Raw genomic sequence first — 18,504 nt, 5'->3', positions numbered from 1 at the left:
TCAGGAGTTAACGTCTGTTATCCTAAAGAGAAAATAAAGGGTGTCTTCTGCTCGCTTTTCTCTGATATTAAATGAAAAGCTGCGATTCCCGGTTGCCTTGATTTAAAGCGGATTTCACCCTTCAAGGGACCTGATTGGATAGAGTTTAATGACCAAAACTGTGAAATTATCATGGAAAGGGTGCCTTTGAGCACGTGCAAAATGCCTTTTCTTCATCACCCATAAACCACAACCGGTCTTCACGACTCGGACAGACCGAGGCTCAGTTTGGATAGCGCACCCCTTCCTCACTAGGGGCTGGCACAGCCTAACCGGCATCTTCAGCCATTAAGCTCCCAAATCCTTCATCTAAGGAAGTTCAATCGAGGGGGGAGGGGGTTGCTAGGCGCGAAAGGCAGGATTCGCCACCGGCGCTTTTAAGGCCGGGCACCAAGATTTGCACCACTGTTTAGAGAAATCCAGCACTTTCCTTCCCATTAATCTTTAGTAAGGAAGGAGTTCAGACTGCACCTGTATAAACAATCCAGAGAGAGGAGGAGGAGGGAGGGGGCAGAATGTACATATGTGTATGTATATATATTGATAGGGATAACCCAGGAGTACCGCTAAGTAACCACCTGCTTGGCGGAAGCGGAGTCAAAGACGCTGGTCCGGTGTCAGCTCAAGGTCAGGTTCTCCAAGTGCCAAGTTCGACCCAGAGTGCATTTCAGAGCTTCCACCAATATTCTGCGCTTGGGAAAAGTGGTCCCTGGGGGGGGCGGGGTAGAAAGAGAGATCCTTCCATCCAAGATAAAGCGTAAAGGAAAAGGAGGGGCGGGGGCGGGAAACCGGCGTTATCAGCTCGTGGGAAATTGTGCCAAGCGAATCAAGGTGCCAACGCCCGTTTGGTGGGAAGATGAACGGAACGAAAAGATTGCAGATGCAGGAATTAAGGACAGAGGTTTCCACCTGCTGCAGCCATCAGCGGCTCGCCAAAGAACATTTCACTCCCTTCACCATTGCACAAGGGTCTGCTGAGACAAGGGCTGCTCATTCACCGCAGCCAGACATCAAGGAGACTTTCGGCAGCCATCCAGAGCTGCCAACTGAAAACTCTGCTGCATCAAGTTCCTCCTTGGAAATGTTTTAGTCGGACCAAAGCAGCTTTACGTGGATTTAAGTAAGGCCGTGAATGTTAGACAGGATGGTTTCGAGGCAGACTTTAGCATGCCCTTAATTCTGACCAAAACACGTGGGGATCGACTGCAGTTACAAAAAACACTTTGCACATGCTCAATGACCGATCTAGATATATTAGAGCTCTCACAGTTGCGCTGGGATTGCTCGAATAAACTCTGCCAAAGCACCTTTTACATGAACGAGGCTTAATTAACTCGCCATCCCAGCACGGGTGCAGAATCAACATGCGGTGAAAGTGCCTTTAAGTGTCCCATTCCCTTGCCATTCTGCACTTATAATTCCCATCTGTTTCAGAGAAATACACTTACAGACGATTTCATGACTGTTATTTTGTTCAACCCTTTCCCAATAAATTCCTATTTATTTTAATAGAACTACCTGCTATCAATGGCAACTTGCCTCTCTCAAGTGCCCTAAAATACGGTGAGCTTTTGCCTTGCACAACCCCTGCCTTTTCTGGAAGGAGAGCATGCTGCTGCTTACATGCTAGTCATAAAAATCCACAGCAGGTGCAGATCCATTTAATAACAGCCCAGGAGCCAGAGAACTAGCAGTTATGCGACATGGCGCTGGATTATTCTTATTCTGTAAGTCTTCAGCGTCAAGCTGTTCCGTTGAAATATGACAGGAAGAGATCAATAGAATTTATTGAAGATGTTTCTTTAGATTTCAACTAGAGCAGAGTTCTAGGCGAGCGAGTTAGAGTCCAGATCCAAGAGAACGGCTGCCTGGATTTGTTTACAGTTTCAATTTGTGATGTTGACGGAATCCACTTTTCGCAATCATCTGGGCGCCCTTCGACGACACCACGTCGTGCCGCACAGGCCTCTGTTTGCAGCCTGCGGTTTGCGTTGCTCCCGTCCCGCACATGGGACCCAGGATGCTCTGGGGTGAGGCCACCACTGCTCTGTTCCTAAACCATCTTTGTTTTTCCTTGCTGCAAATCTCAGCCCCTCGAGCCGGGCAATCATCCCTTTTCCCTCCCCCGTTTGCAAAGGGAGGAGCAAAGGGGCGGCCGAGGAGCTCGGTGGCCTCGGCTGGCTGCTTCGCGCCTCTCCCCCTGCCGGCTCTCAGCGCGCGCTCGTCAGGTGCTAATCCGCATAGCAACGCCCAGACAGCTACTCCCGACGGCTCTGCCGGGGCACGGCTAAAGAGCTCTCACGGGGAGGGGGGACTGATGGGCGCAGCGCCCCCCTACATCCTCACCCCCTCCCGCACATGGTTTGCCCCAGCTCCCCCTCGCGTATATAGCCCGGCACCAGGCAGTCCACTCTCAAAGCTGCTAGGCAGCTCCTCGTGAGCAGGGAGGAGAAGGGGAGCCTGCCTCAACCCGTTTCCCGCCGGAGGCCTGAGCGTCTGGGGCTGGATGGGTGGGCTATGCCTACGGGCTGTCTGAGTGACGCCGAAGAGCTGTCGGAGATGGACCTGAGAGGGCTGCAGCTGGACTACGCGGTGCTGCCCCGCTCCAAGCGGCGCCCCCGAGGAGAGCCCTGCCCCTCCTTGGACAATTCCTCCGCTGCGGAGGAAGACGACGACGACGACGACGAAGAGGAGGACGAGGACGAGGAGTGCGGAGCCAGGAAGAGGAGGCGGCGGCGGCCTCCGGGGGCGCCCGTGGCGGTCGAAGGCCACGGGGGCAAAAGGCAGCAGGCGGCGTCCGGGCGCGGCGCGGTGACGGAGTGCAAGCAGACGCAGCGCAACGCGGCCAACGCGCGTGAACGAGCCCGCATGAGGGTGCTGAGCAAAGCCTTCTCGCGCCTCAAGACCAGCCTGCCGTGGGTGCCGCCCGACACCAAGCTCTCCAAGCTGGACACGCTGCGCCTGGCCTCCAGCTACATCGCCCACCTCCGACAGCTGCTGCAGGAGGACCGCTACGAAAAGGGCTTTGTGCACCCCGTCAACCTGGTAAGCGGCCTCGGGGGGCGGCGCAGGCAGGAGGTCGCCCCGCTGCTTGGCTGCAGCCCGGAGATGGGCGGCGGATTACTGGCGCGGGGGGACGGAGACCAGGGCTGAGCAGGAGGCTGGGCTGGCAGAAGGGGCGCCTCGTGCGCATTTGCGCGCGCTCAGTTCAGCGTGCGACGTTAGCCCGCCAGAACAGCACCTGCCAGAGCGATGCTTCATTCAGGGGGTTGAACACGTTTTGTGTTTTGTAAGACTTCTTAGGCTAGATGTTTTTCCTCTGCAAATGGGGCCCGAGGCAGCTCATAAAACGGATAATAAAAAGAAACAGTTCAGGATGCACAAGTTACTAACTGAGAACCCGTTATATTGGGTGCCTGAAAGATGGCACTGGTAAATTCTTCTGCCTTCCAGTGCTGCATTTAAATGAGGGCCCTGCACACAGTGTTATATGCTGGCATGCTCACTTCAAATACTTTATAGTTCAGGGATCAGTTTATAGGAGATGCTGGCGACAGGTAAGTTCTTTTGCCCTGCCGATTATCATGTTTATCAGTTAAGATTTGGTGTGAGGGTTTTCTGGTTCAAAGGTGTTATTGGAAATGCTACAGGTTTTATTTCCTGGCTGCATTTCTGTGAGAAAATATCCTCTTAAGAAGGGAATAAATAAACCAATGCTGCCTGTGAAGAAATAAATGTTTTTGAATACATTGGATAACAGAGGGTCACATTAGTCTTTAAAGTGGCACAAATTTATTGGTGCAAACCGTTTGGTGAGTCAGAATGCAGTTTGCATTAAAAAGAAAGAGTTCTTGGGGGCCCCCTCCCCAAACTGCAAATCATAGTAATCCCATAACATTCCCAGAATTTAGGAGAAGGGAAGCCATTCCAAAGGACATCTTTCAAGCAGATTTAGAAATTAATTTGGCTTTGTGTGGTTAGCAACCTTATGTGGGATACCTTTTATATAAGTTTTATTTTTGAAGGTAAGCACTTGTGGTGTCTTCTGCAGCAAATGCATTCTAGTTAGGCTAGAGCCAGCAAGATCCCATCTGAGATTGCCATGAAAAAAACCTTCCTGCTGTTTACTTTTACTCACACAATAATTTATAAAACTACTTAGAAGCATCCTCCCAGTGGTGTCTCCTTTATCAACTAAAAAGCTTCAGGCATCACAGGAGCTTCGGTTGTTTCAGTTGCTCTTTTGTTGAGTTTGATAGTAAGGTTGAGATGGAATAGAATGAGAACTGTATTTTGCATTCATAAGAACTTAAGTTGGGGTTGAGCGAAGGGCTGTGGTTCAGTGGGAAAGCCTCTGCATTGCATATAACAACTCCCAGGTTTGGTCCCTGGAATCTCCAGTTAAAAGGGTCAGGCAATAGGTGATGTGAAATACTCTCTGCCTGAGACCTTGGAGAGCCACTGCCAAGCTGAGTAGACAGCCCTGGCTTCAATAGACTGATGGTCTGATTCAGTATAAAGCCTTCATGTGTGTGAGAGAATAGATATCTGTCTGCTTTCTCTTTCTCAGTTGGCCCGTTTCACTGTTGAAGTTCATTGACAAGGCAGTCCTGAACAGTTATGCTAAGCCTATTGACTTCAGTGGTTGTGGAAAGGTGTAATTTTGCCTTAGACTTGCATTGTTAGTTGCTATGTTCTCTTTTTGTGTGCATGTGGGCTATTAAGTCACAGCTGACTTATGGCAACCCCATAGAGTTTTCAAGGCAAGAAATGTTCAGAGGTTGTTTTCCATTATCTGTCTCCAGGTTACAACAGGTTGTCCTGGGAGGAAGCCCAGCCAAATTCTAACCAGAGCAGAACCTGCTTAGCTTCTGAGATCTGGTGATATCAGGCTAGCCCAGAACTATGCAAATCAGATTTTACTGCTGTGTTCTATTGAGCTTTAAATTTGTCCTCTAGCGGTAGTCATAGACTACTAGTTGTGCATAGCAGGTGTATCTACATTTGCATTAATAGACCTCAGGTGAAAATCACAGTGAACTGCATAACTGTATGCATTATCAATGTAAGTAGAAGGGTGCTTGCATGCTGGAGGTTTGCTAGCTCTCTCTTGCTGTGTCTTGAGAAGCAATTTTCTATAGTAGCTAGAGCGTTTTGCTAGGATCTAGGAGACCCAGGCCTATGAGACTCACACTCTGCCATTAAAGCTTGCAGGGGACCTTGGCTCAGACGTGCCCTCTCAGTCTAACCTACTGTGAGGATAAAATGTAGGAAAAGAAACTAATATAAGCTGCTTTGAGTTAGGACTTGTTCAAGGCCATTCTGTGAGTAACATAGCTGACCTGGGATTAGATCTGGAGTTGTCCACCCTCTTCTCCACACTGTTACTCTGTTCTAAGCATAATGTCACAAGTTGCAGTGAATGCTCATAGTATCCTTATACAAGGTACATTTGTTTTTTCTTTGTGTACGCGCTGAATAATTTTCATATTTCTCTCAAAATATGTACAGCTAAATGCGTGATCTAAACATCATATTTATCCAGGTGCTTGTCCCTGATCTTATTTATAAAGTGAGCACATATAAATTGGTTTTTTTTCGTACAGATAGATTCACACATCTGCTTGTACGTGCATATGCATTCACTATAACATTTGAAAAGGACTTGTCTCTGTTTCTACAACAAATTTATGAACAAGCTTAGCCAATTGAAAATGAACAAATGTAGTTCAGATATTTGTTGAATTTTACTGTTTTATATCTAAACCCTGTATAGGTTGTATGTCATGGAACTAAGTACAGTTTTAGCTAATCTTTGAAATCCTTGATAACATATACATAGCTTTTTGCCGAAAGAGGATTATATTGAAGATGCAGTTAGGCTTGGTCCCAGTGGTGGGATTCAAATAATTTAACAACTGGTTGTTTACAAGCACCATTTTAACAACTGGTTCTGCCAAAGGGGTGCGAACCTGCTGAATCCCACCACTGCTTTTTCCATTTCAATCCAATGTACTACTGTCTTTTAAAAAAATCAGAAAACTCTTATATTCTCTTTTACTGTTCCATAAACGTGCTGAAACTGGGAGTTGACAGTAATTCCCCTCCCCCACAATCCTGCTGTCAAACACTGTTTCTGTGAAAAGTGTAATAGCATAATGTTGCAAGATCATCAATTTTCTCCATGAAAAGAGAACTCATAAGGCAAAGAAAATACCTCAAAACAAAGTTCGCAGGATAGGTTTGGGTAAGAATTGAAGAGCATATTCGCATTTCTACATGGCTTCATGAGCCCCTTATAGACTGGCTGGTTTGATATGGCAAAGGTATTTGCCATATCATTGCTGAAGGATGAAACAGGCTATCTAGCGGGTGGTGAAATAGGAATTCAAAAAGCAGATGCTGATGACAGTGATCGTCATATATTTCTCAGTCATTCCAGAATATAACAAACCTTTACTACTACCACCACCACCCCAAGACCCAAATGCTGGTACATGTCTGTTAGCATTTTACTAGTTTGTTGTGGTTTGTCAATATTTAAGAAACAGCTGCTTATCTCTGATAGTGTACATCGGTGAAAATGTGGTTTAATATGTATTCTCCTGGGATAATAAGTAGTTACTGACTTAAATGTGTTGAGAACTACAGTACAACTACAGAACTACAGTACAACTACAATACAACTACAGTTGTATTGCATCTTGTATTTTCTTCGAGCAAATGACTACTTTTTTATTTGGATCTTGTTTTTTAAATCAGCCTCTTTGCAACATCTCTCCTCCCCATCTGTTGTGAACGTAAATGCATTGACTTAAGTCTTTGTATTTTTTTTCATCTGATGAGGAGAGCTGTGACTCGCAAAAGCTATGCTGCAATGAATTCTGTTAGTCTCCAGGGTGGTGCTAGACTGATGCTTTATTACACTTGTTGAAGAAGTTGTTTTTGTACTGCTCCTCAGTGACTAAAAATAATCCCTTAAATTGTATTGAAAAATACTACTGACAATCACAGCAAATAATTATAGAAGTTTTGGTATCTTCATATTGTCCTCTCACTCACTCTCTAATGTGGAATTCCATTTTAATTTGCAGACTTGGCCGTTTGTGGTTTCAGGAAGACCAGAATCCGACGCCAAAGAGGTTTCTACAACCAACAGACTATGTGGAACTACAGCTTAGTTGAAGAGAGAGCAATACTCTTGCTGGATAATCCTACAAAACCACCTTGGTTTTTTAATGGACCGAACAAAACTGGTACAGATTGTGTAGTAAAAGTTTAACCCACTGCTTTGGTTCAGATGGAAGGAAAGGCTCACTTAACCATCCTGAAGAAAAGAAGACAGTTTGCTGGACTTGCGGCTTGAGTAGATGTGTTTGGAAGGCCTTCATTTGTGTGGTTAACACTAGTGCGTGAAGAACTTGCTCTGAACCCTTTTTGACTAACTAAAGAGGATATACAAAGATTGATAATAATAGAATTAACAGCATGGACCAAAAGTATAGATCGTACAAGCTAATCCCAAACAGTGTTATTTGTATGCCAAAAGAAAGTGGTATTCTAGAATAGCATTTAAACTCAAATTTATAATATATTCGATTTTGTGTTCTTGGCAGCTATGCAATAGTAAGATTACTTCTGTGGCCTTAGCCACATTTTCTTAAAGATGAAGATGAAAAGGTAACTTCTGCAGGCTCCTTCAAGACCTGTTCCATAAATGCATTAAATTAAATTACTTGAATGCAAACCGAACACATGCATTCTCATTGATGCAGGTGGAGCCATATTTGTTTAGATGATTACTGGGCTCTAAATGGGTCATGGATTGTAACCATAAGATCCTATTGGAAATATTCTATTGATTGTAGAGTATGTTCAGGAAAATTGAAAGAAATGCATAAACCATTAGAAGTTTGTTTACTGGAGATAAAAGTGGTGTGCCATAAAAGGTGAGAACTTTTTTTTAACATAATGGCTTGAAAGATCAGAAAGTTAAAAACATTCAACCCTATTGGTTTTATGAAATGTTCCCTTTTATTGTGTTCTTTTTTCATGAATGGCATAATCAGTATTTCAATTGTAAGTAATTTTATTTTTATACTCAACATTAAAAGCTCTGTTGCAAGAACCTTAGTGTGATAGTGTGATTGAAACTTGGAAGTGTTCCTAGAGCTGAACTCAGTGGCTGCATTCAGTAGAGCAAGTCTTTCTTACAGTAATACAACAAAAGCCTGAGCAGGTTTGCATACAGAATTCATATTCTTATATAAGCACAGGTCAGTGATTACCGATATATCTATAGATTGGCCTGAATATGCAATGCTGTTTTATACTGAATCAGACCCATGGTCTACAAAGTCAATCCTGTCTACTCTGACCAGTGGTGGTTCTCGAGGATCTCAGTAGAAGTCTTTCACATCACCTACTGCCTGATCCTTTAAACTGGAGATGCCAGGAGTTGAACCTGGGACCTTTACCCAAAGCCACTCCTCTTCAGAGGCAGAGCAAGGAGAAACTGTGCCCAGGGTGCGCGCACGCCCTGCGCCCCTACTGCAGCCCCGGTTGCCCCAGAACACCCCTGCCACAGCCTGGCCACGCCTCCGCCGCAGCTCCGCCTGGGGAATCGCCCCCCTTCCCATGGGCGTTACGCCACTGCTCCTCTTCCCCATATTTTGAGGGCATAAATATTGGGCTGGGATCTACAGATGTGTTTATGTATGGAGTTTTTTTCCAGCTTCCCCCTTTTAGTAGCAACTACTCCCTCAAAACCTGGCTGTAAAGCAGGAAAATTGCTTCATGCGGCAAGAGAGGTTGCCAACACATGAAGAATTGTGTGCCTCTTGTGCATGTGGAAGTCCTTTACATTGATGATCTGGAAATAACACTTAAACACTTTTTTTCCCTAAATGCTGTTTTTTATGCAAGAAGAAAGCTATTATAACAAGTTCAGAAGTGGGTCTAGTAGTTGTCACGTACCTGAGCTAGAAAGCAAAGGAGTATGCACTGAATTATATAAGATTTGCCACAGACTTTGGCAATTTTTCTTCTTTTTAAGGCAATGAAAAATTGGTCTTGTGTTTACACTTCTAGCCAGAAAGAAGGTTGTACAGCAATCTCTCTTCAGCATGATGAACTTGTGGGCCTCTCCTGTTTTCTGGACTTGACCCCAGCTGTAATTGGTTAATGAATCTTACTGAGAAAATAAGGAGAAGTCGAATAGTCTAGAAATTCTTCAGTTGAATAAGTTAAGAAATTTGAAACACTCAAAAATAGAGGGAGGAAGACAATGCAGAGATGGAATTTTTACTCTCAAATAACATGCTTTACTTGAAAGTATTCACATTAGCCATTTATGTTTAAAACATTTTTTAATAACATTGTAGAATTTTCATAGTATAAGAATCTCAAAGTGCTGTTTTTTTCAAAGTCTTTGTTTCTTAGAAACTTGCTGGGATTGTGGCATCGCCAAGAAATCAGGATGGATTGGCACATTCACCACATCAAATTAAGGCATCTTCTTTAATTGCACCTGCATGGCCAAGGGACCAGTTTCTGGTAGCATGCATGCAAACCTTATGCTGCTATACACGTTGTACAATCTGCTCCCATGTTGCCCCCTCAGTGTTGTGGAGGATAATATATTTAGGAGGAATCAAACCAGGGTTTGTATGGCTCATTCCGCACACGCAGAATAATGCACTTTCAAACTGCTTTCAATGCTCTTTGAAGCTGTGCAGAATGGCAAAATCCACTTGCAAACAGTTGTGAAAGTGGTTTGAAAACGCATTATTTTGCATGTGCAGAAGGGGCCTATGAGAACTTAAATCTGTACCTGTGTTCAGACATGCTCACCTGCATTTTTACAAAGTGCAAAGCTGAGATTGATAGTGGGAGAACTACATTAAGGGGGTCCATCATCAGAGCTCTGCCCTGGAAGAGAAGGATGTTTTTGGCATCTGTCTTTTTGTACCCTTGCTGCATTTAGCCCAAATAGCTCTCGGCATCCACCAGCAAAGGTTACAATGTCCAGGTTGTTTAACACACCTTTATCTGAGGTTTTGATTTTCATTTTGGCTATTAAATTATTTATTTATTTTTATCTTACAGCTGTTCCTGGTTTTCCCAATTAAATTTTTTCTCTAACTTGTGAGTCTGAGATCTGTGTGGTTAAGGAGCGAGAAGATGAAATGAGCTCATTGGGTTTGGGAGTGTTAGTGTAGCCCAGATATTGCAGGTCATAATAATGATAAGATAAACCAGTAAGAGAATAAAGTTCAGTTGTGTATTTTGTGTGGCAGAATCCTCCACTCTAGTGGACCATTTATTTCACTTCCACTTTTCTCTTGTGTATCTGTATTTACTTGAAATTTAAATTCATAAGGAATAAACGTAACAATGGGCAAAAATGAATAATTGTTTCAAATTTAACATTAATGAGACACTACATATGGACAATAAGAAAGTTCTAGAAGTAGAGGTTCCTAAAATATATCTGGATTATAGTAATCTGGTTTAAATGTTAGGTGTCGAAGGGAAAAATTGAACTGAATGCAAAGGTAAGAAGAAAATTGCTTGAGGTTATTGTAATCTATTTATTAAGCTGCATGTCGTATCCTAGATCTCTCCCCGCCCCTTTTAAAGAAACAATTGATAACATATCTTCATGTAAGAAAATGCCACTGCTTCTATTTTTTTTCTCCTTGAGCACCTCCCTCTCTGAAAAAAAGCCCGTCCCCAAACTCAGAGATCATTGCACCGGAAACTCTCTCAACTAGAGCTCAAAATCAGCCAAACGTGAGTAGTCCTGTCTCGTTGCTTCTTCTATGCCTTTAAGGGCTCCTGGATTGGAACAGCAGTGCTGTTCTGAAGTCCAGAAACAGGTGAACAGAATTTCACATGTGTTGGTTTTGGGATCAGGATGACTCTTTTTGGCTGTCAAATGTTGTTCAGCAGCTTGAATTTTGAAAGGACTAATGACAGAACTTGAACCTCCAGTTTAGGTTCTGTGGCCCAGTATTCAAAGGACATTTTTATTAGCTAACAGTTCAGACTCCTGCTCCTGTACTTGAGGCTGTATATTTGTTTCATGGGGTGTGTGTGTGTGTGTGTGTAAACTCCATGTTTCTACAGCTGGTTTTTAAATCACAAAATGAAGTGTTGTATATAGTTTGGCTTTTTATTCCACCCACCTGTTAGTGAAGTATCCTGGCCCTGTGAGGCTGTGTACCTGTACAGAATTCACCAGATGGGAATAATTTCAGCCATTTCCTGTACATCAGAATCTAGGGAAAGGGGTTTTCTTAAAAATAGGAAGATGTTACTTCAGGGATAGGCTAAATTCTGGCATTGTTTTGCACAGAATTGAACAAAGGCAGAATCCTAATGTGGAGGAAAACGCACAAGTAAATTCAAGAGCAGCTATTTCCCAGCAACTTTTACCCTCTGCTTTATCCTTTTTTCTTAACTATCTGCTTCTCTTTGGGTTGTCATGTTCAAAATATCTTTCTCCTCTTAATTGACATTGTGATCGAAATAAATCTAAAGAACAATTATTTTTAACATAATTGTAATTTACATTATTTGTAAATTAACTGTATTCCAAAATATTGAGGGAATATCATGGCAGTATCCTGATATCTTTATATCCTGGCTGACATTTTGGTTGCACAAATCAGAGCAGGGGAAGAGTTGGCTGAAAATGGAAGAGACAGGGACACTGACCAAATAGCATCAATCTTGCCACCCAAGAGATTTCTGCTGATACTTTTATTTTTTTCTGCTCATAGTGTTTCTGCCAGTCATTACTCTGACAAAGAATACTTTCTGGTTCCCTTACAAGCATGAGTGCTGGCATTTCCCTGTCCTTGACAATTATCTTTTCACTTGGAAGACAGCATTAATGGATTCTCTGTTGCATTGCTCGATTTATTAATGCTTTGTAATGAATATACTAATATGAGAGAGAGAGGTTTAGACTTGAGTAACTCTTCATAGCATTGCAATGATCGTGCTGCTTATCTTGGAGGACAAATGCTTTCCTATGTCGGTTTGGTATGAGTTAATACCCCATTTTATAAGCAACATGGAACGTAGCAGAGTACAATCCCTGGGAATTTTATCTCAGTTGGGTAGAAAACAAAGTTATATCTGGAAGGGTGTTTCCTGTTGAAAATAATTCAAAGATTAGAGCAAAAAGCACCAGTTAGGGTAACTGAGAAAACAAAGCTGAATTAAAATAAAATATGTGTGCATAGTGCTAGAACCTTGTAAATGTACAAAGCCTGCCATTACAATCCACTTGTTTGCACTGTATTTAACATGTGCAGTTTATATTGGCATAATTTTACAGTTATTATGTTTTGGATCTTATTTGGCATATGTAGTTTACATGCATAATTTACGTGAGCTGAGTTTTCCTTAGATCTCATAGTTGGTGTTGCTCTTTTTTGAATATTGATCACTGGTCACATGTAAGAGTCACAAGTATGTATCTGCAATAGCACGAGTTGAAAAAGGTTGTAAATATACAAGAATTCATGGTATCTAGCAAAGTGGCACCAAAAATGGATATGAATTTGACTAAATACTATAGGTTGAACATTAGTTCACCACATTATTTATTTATTTGTTAAATTTAATATACTGCCCCTCCCCGAAGGTATGGGGTGTACAACAATAAAATACATTAAATTACATACTTTAAAATCATAACCATCATTAAAACATTATAACAAAAACCTAGCAACGGATGGCAACTCAAAGGAAAAAACTCTATATCCCTGGAAGGGGACTAAGTACACAGTAAAATCAACCGAGTGTGATGTTATACAGGGGTTAGTGGGAGATGGCAAATCAGTGGCCAGCCTCCCCAAAAGCCCGGTGGAACAACTCTGTTTTACAGGACCTGCAGAACTGTCCCAGGTCTCACAGGGCCCTGATGGTTGGAGGAAGAGTGTTCCACGGGGTGGGGGCCAAGGCAGTAAAAGCCCTGGCCCGAGTGGAGGCTAGACGCATCATTGAGGGGCCGGGGACCACAAGTAAATTTGCCCCCCTCCCCCGAGTGCAGGGGTCGAGTAGGGACATAGGGAGAAGGACAGTAATTAGGATAATCATAAATAATAAATCAGTCAAAATTTGCAGCCTTGTATTCTCAGTTCCAGTCCAACATTAGTAAGGCCATGGTTGATGAAGCTGGAGTACATTTGCATAGAAAGCTACATTTTGGGTTTTTGGACACACCCCCCCCCCCCCCCCCGGCCCAATTTTTAAGACTTGGAATACATCTGCAAACTTGGATACCCCAGGTTTGTAGAATGATTCTCATACTTTGTACATGGCCCTAACATGTAGATTTAATAATCGATATCTCGCGCCATGTTCAGAATGCGATATAGGATTTCACTACTTGTCTACAAAAAGTATTCAACCTATTTGAAGGCAGCAGCCCAGATAAACAATCTTTTGTGGCTTGAGAAAGGCCTGCTTTCAGAGAGAAAGAATACATGTGCCCACCGTACATGTGGAAGAGCTGGTTACACAGCATCTTCACGTGACCTTAGGCCACAAGACAGCAGTTGGGCTTGCTTGCTTCCAGAGTGATTGCACTGTGACTGTCGCAATGTGTGATTTGCACTTGGTATATCCTTTCATTACTCTAACCATCGCCGTTCAGCAGTTAGTATTATCAGCATCCAGTTCCCATCACAGTTTAGCATCCTCTGTAGGAGAAAGCTTGCTGATGTTATGAGAGTAATTTCATGCCCAGAATGCTAAGGAAGACAGACAACAGGGATAATACTGAGACTTGTAATGTTTACAAGGCTGTTTTGAGCATAATGTCAACAACTGATTCCGCAAGTATGAATGATCAAGAATACACACATTTATATATTTTGATGATTTCTGTTTTCAAAACTGGGGATGCAAAAATTCAGCAGGAATAGGGCCTTCAGCAGGTACACTTTTTTTCCCAATGTGAAGCAAGACTGCCCTCTGGTGTACAAATCTCATAGTGCTGAGACAGGTTTTATGGGTTCAGAATGTAACTTAATTGCAGCTTCTGTTATTTTTTTCAGTGAAATACCACCTTAAGCACCTCCATAAATTAAGGGAAAACATTATCAGCCCCTTTACGCTAGTCCCTATTACTGTGATATGTTGTATTGTTGCTGCAGGAGGGGGGTACTGGCTGGTTTGATAATCAACACTATTCAAAAAGTTTCCAAGATTTTTAAAACTGTGTTTTACACTGACATAAGATGTAGGGAAGAATGTATATTGTAAATATGGTCTCTTAACGAGATAACATTTCCCATTTCCTTTGAAATCAGTTTATTCAACTGTGGATGACAACCAGAAGGTGGAGAGAAAATTACTTTCAGGATTGTCTAAGACTTCTTGAAATTCCACCATCTGCCTCACTCCCACTCCGCTTTAAATGAGCTGTTTCACATGTTAAATACAAAAATGGTTACACACAGTCTTGTTGTTTGGAAAGGCTTGTGGATCGGAGTCATAATTCTACAGTGACATTAGAAGAAGAGTACAACTGGAGTTTCCTGACACCCTTCTAAAGAAATGCAAAGGGAAATATTACAGTAAAGAGATCTATTGAAATCATTTTTGGAATATTGTGTCATAAAAGCCCAGCCACTGTTATAAATACAATATGATCCATTGGTAGGGAAGCAGATATTAAATTCTAACCAGACTTTACCAAGCAACACATGTTGACCAAGTACTTTTCACAAGATTTTCACTAGTTTTTATTTTGGAGAAAATCAGAAGTAAGTTAAGACAAAAATTATGTCTACATCAAAAAAAAAAAAGAGTGTGTGTTTCTAAACCAGATCCCTGATACGTTATGGGCTAAACTTGTTTTAGCCATGTGTGATACATGATGTTTTACAGCTGAAGCAGTGGTGGGATTCAGCAGGTTCGCATCACTTCGGCAGAACCAGTTGTTAAAATGGTGCTTGTAAACAACCAGTTGTTAAATTATTTGAATCCCACCATTGATCTGAAGTTATACAGAGTTCACACATTATTCTTAGTAGGTCAATGCAGGCAGCATACAGAGACCTGAACCTAAAACAAAAGTAGTGTTGCATTGGTTCCCCCCCCCCCACAGCATTTGCACTGCAGCAGCTGGATACTCTAGTGATTCTCTAGTGATTCTCCCCTCCCCTAGTGATTCTCCCCTCCCCTAAATATAAAACTTTGACAAGCCACTGCCCAGAGAAGCATTTGTAAAATCTCCCTTTTTATTCCTGTGAAAAGTATCTCTAGGGTCTTTGGGGCATGTTGGAGTTGTGAGGTAATAACATGGGGCTTACTTCAGGTAGTACTGTTAGTGGGGAAATAAAGGCCGTTTCCGCACGAAGGCGGAAACAGCCGGGTCTGTGTTTATGACGCCGACCCGACGACGCTGGGACCGTCCGCATGGACAGTCCTGGGAACAGCCGGGCAGCTGGCGCCACGGAGCACCGGCGCCCGGCCGACCCGGCATGTCCCCGGGCCTCCAGCACGTCGCCGAGGCCTGGGGACACGCCCCCTGGCCCTGCGCGCCTGCTCCAGCGGTGCAGGGCAGGGGGGCATGTCCCCAGGCCTCGGCGACGCGCCGGAGGCCCAGGGACAAGGTGAGTTTTTACCGTCTCCAGGTCGCCATTCATTGCCCGTGCGGAAGCGGCCAGAGTTGGAGGGAATGAATAAAAATCTGGGAGAAAGTTTTGATTGCTTATGGTTTTCAGCAAAGACTTGGAAAACTTTTTGTTTTTAACAAATTCAAAAAGAAGAAGAATTATTTGGATTTATATCCCCCCTTTCTCTCCTGCAGGAGACTCAAAGGGGCTTACAATCTCCTTGCCCTTCCCCCCTCACAACAAACACCCTGTGAGGTAGGTGGGGCTGAGAGAGCTCTGAGAAGCTGTGACTAGCCCAAGGTCACCCAGCCGGCGTGTGTGGGAGTGTACAGGCTAATCTGAATTCCCCAGATAAACCTCCACAGCTCAGGCGGCAGAGCTGGGAATCAAACCCGGTTCCTCCAGATTATATACACGAGCTCTTAACCTCCTACGCCACTGCTGCTCCAACCACAAAAAAACCCCTAATACTAACAAAAACACATAATTAAAACAATTTAAACCAGAGCTAAAATACACATATAAAAACAATGAAAATATTGGGCAGGAAAGAGGAATCAGTGATGGGACCCCAAATAAAACAAAGACGTATGTATTCATCCATTCGCCAAAAATGGCAATAGAAGGAGACAGACAAGTCTCCCTGGGAAAAGAGTTCCACAGTTTTGGTGCCATGACCAAGAACACCAGCTCTGGACCTGTCACCTACCTAGTCTTAGAAGGCAAGGGAACCTGAAGCTGGACTTACAAACTGACCACTGTGGTCCGATAGATTTATAAGGGTGGTCCTTCAGTATATTAGTCCCAAACTATATAGAGCCAACACCAGCAGTTTGACCTGTGCTTGGGAAGAAACTGGGAGACAGTGTAGGTAGCTCAAGACTGGAGTGATATGGTCCTTTCAACCAAATCCAGTAAACATCCTGAGGGTGACATTCTGTGCTAACGTTTCTGAACACTTCTCAAGGGCAGCCCTATGTAGGATGCCTTGTAAGAATCTAAACTCAGCGTCACCACAGTGGCCAGACCTTTTCTGCCTAGGAAAAGCCATAGCATGATAACCAGGTGAAACTAAGAAAAGGCACTCCTGGCCACAGCTGCCATCTACTTATTCAGCAATAGGCCTGGGACCAAGAACACTCCTTGACTATAGGCCTGTATTTAGGAGAGCGCAACCCCACCCAGAATGTGTGACACTTTAAATCTCCACACCTTAAATGGGTGACCTTGGGTGCTCCTCAACATGCATGGCTGGCTTAATTCACATGTAATCCCCACCACTCCTGGATCTTGTCAAGGAAAAGTGACTACAGTATTGCCAGAACTTTGTGTACATAGGCCCAAATGCCTGCCAAATCAGTGTTCAATTACAGAGCTCTCAGTTCAAGCTTATTTTTAATTTATCCCAAAATATATGTACCCTAGGTTGGCAGTGCAATAGAAGGTAATAGCACTTTCTTTCTGAAATTGCATCCGTTGGGAGATGAAATTCTGTCCATGTCTCCATTCCTGAACAGCTGTTAGGAGCAACTGAGCTTTGAGGGCAACCCTAGCTGTTGGATCGAGGAAAGGAAACGTGCACACAGCACCTGTTACAGCACGTAGTGCTCTAGCTGGCAAGAGTTATGTGCAGGGAAGTTCTTTGCATCCATTATGTTTCAACACAACTCTCTCCAAATCACATTGGCTGCTTATAAGAAATACATATTTTTTGCTCTTAATCACAGTCTTGTAGGCAAAACTGTAACGCAAAATTTAAACTTGCACCTCTGTTAAAGCAGGTAATGATTATTTACTGTGTTGTTTTTGGCAAGCAGATTAAGGGCAACTGTTCAAATCAAACAAGCAATTTCCTGCTGTAGGTGAACAAATCATAAACACTTCAGTCCTGATTTTTGCTAGTCAAACTGTTCAGCTTCTCAAATGCTTGTTATTAAGAGAACTGTTGACTGCAAGCAGCGTTTTGGAGGAGAAAAACCTGTCTATTGGAAAATGAGGTAACCACTTATATCATTTTATCCTTTTGTATAATTAAGCAAACTTCTACCTAAATCTTATTTCAGTTCCTGAATTTTGCTTTTGTGCTGTGTACAGTTATCCTGTTCTTGTCTATCTCTGTGTTTGCAACTGAAACAAGCAAATATGCAGCTATGTTTCTGTAACCAGAGAAAATGATCAAAGCCAACAGTACTGACTATATCAGAGAAAGTGAATGAAATTGTACATGGGTGCGAACTGGTTAAAAGAAGTGATGTCGAACTATTTTAAATAATGGATTCTAGCCTTAACAGCCTAACTCACAGGGCTGTGGCCCCCCCCCCCCCCCAACGCCACCTCCAGAAGGCTTTCAGGCAGCACAGGAAGCCAACAAACAAACAAACCCTGGACACCGGGAAAGCCCTCCACAGAGCTCAACCTTTTGGGTGGCATAAGTCCAAGGTCCACACGGTGGTGTTCCTGGCTCAAAAGTCTGAGCGGAAGCCAACTAAAGTTGTCTCCACCCTGGGAATGCCCCCCGAGCATCTGCTTGGATGCCTGTATAACTCTACAGCGATGCCCACTTCGGAGTTTGCTTGCCGCAGAGCTGTGGGGCGCCCCGACGTTGGTGTCTTTGCCCTCTCCACCAGTGTGGGTGCCCCTTACACCAGCAGAGGGGAGTAAACTCACCAGCAGAGCCCTGCACCAATCCCAGCCCTACATCGTTTTGACCCCCTCCTCCAGATTTGGCTATAAATCAACCTTTATAAAGTTTTGCTCATCACATACCTGTTTTAAAACTTCATTCAATTACAAGACATTTATACTTTTAAGAAAAAACAAGAAG

At 43.3% G+C, this 18,504-nt stretch overlaps 1 protein-coding gene across 1 annotated transcript; it reads left to right on the top strand.

Moving 5' to 3' along the window:
* The first annotated feature begins 2,305 nt into the window (after positions 1–2,305).
* MSC (musculin) lies at positions 2,306–8,158 on the top strand. The gene is given in 3 exon segments (XM_048508019.1): positions 2,306–3,084; positions 7,134–7,169; positions 7,171–8,158. Coding segments are annotated over 3 exon segments (618 nt in total). The 5' UTR covers positions 2,306–2,556; the 3' UTR covers positions 7,225–8,158.
* Positions 8,159–18,504: the final 10,346 nt, after the last annotated feature.

This window comes from Sphaerodactylus townsendi, linkage group LG09 (genome assembly GCF_021028975.2).
Source record: "Sphaerodactylus townsendi isolate TG3544 linkage group LG09, MPM_Stown_v2.3, whole genome shotgun sequence".
Lineage (NCBI taxonomy): Eukaryota > Metazoa > Chordata > Lepidosauria > Squamata > Sphaerodactylidae > Sphaerodactylus > Sphaerodactylus townsendi.
Note: the sequence above shows the minus strand (reverse complement) of the source record. Positions and strands in the feature narration are given on the sequence as shown.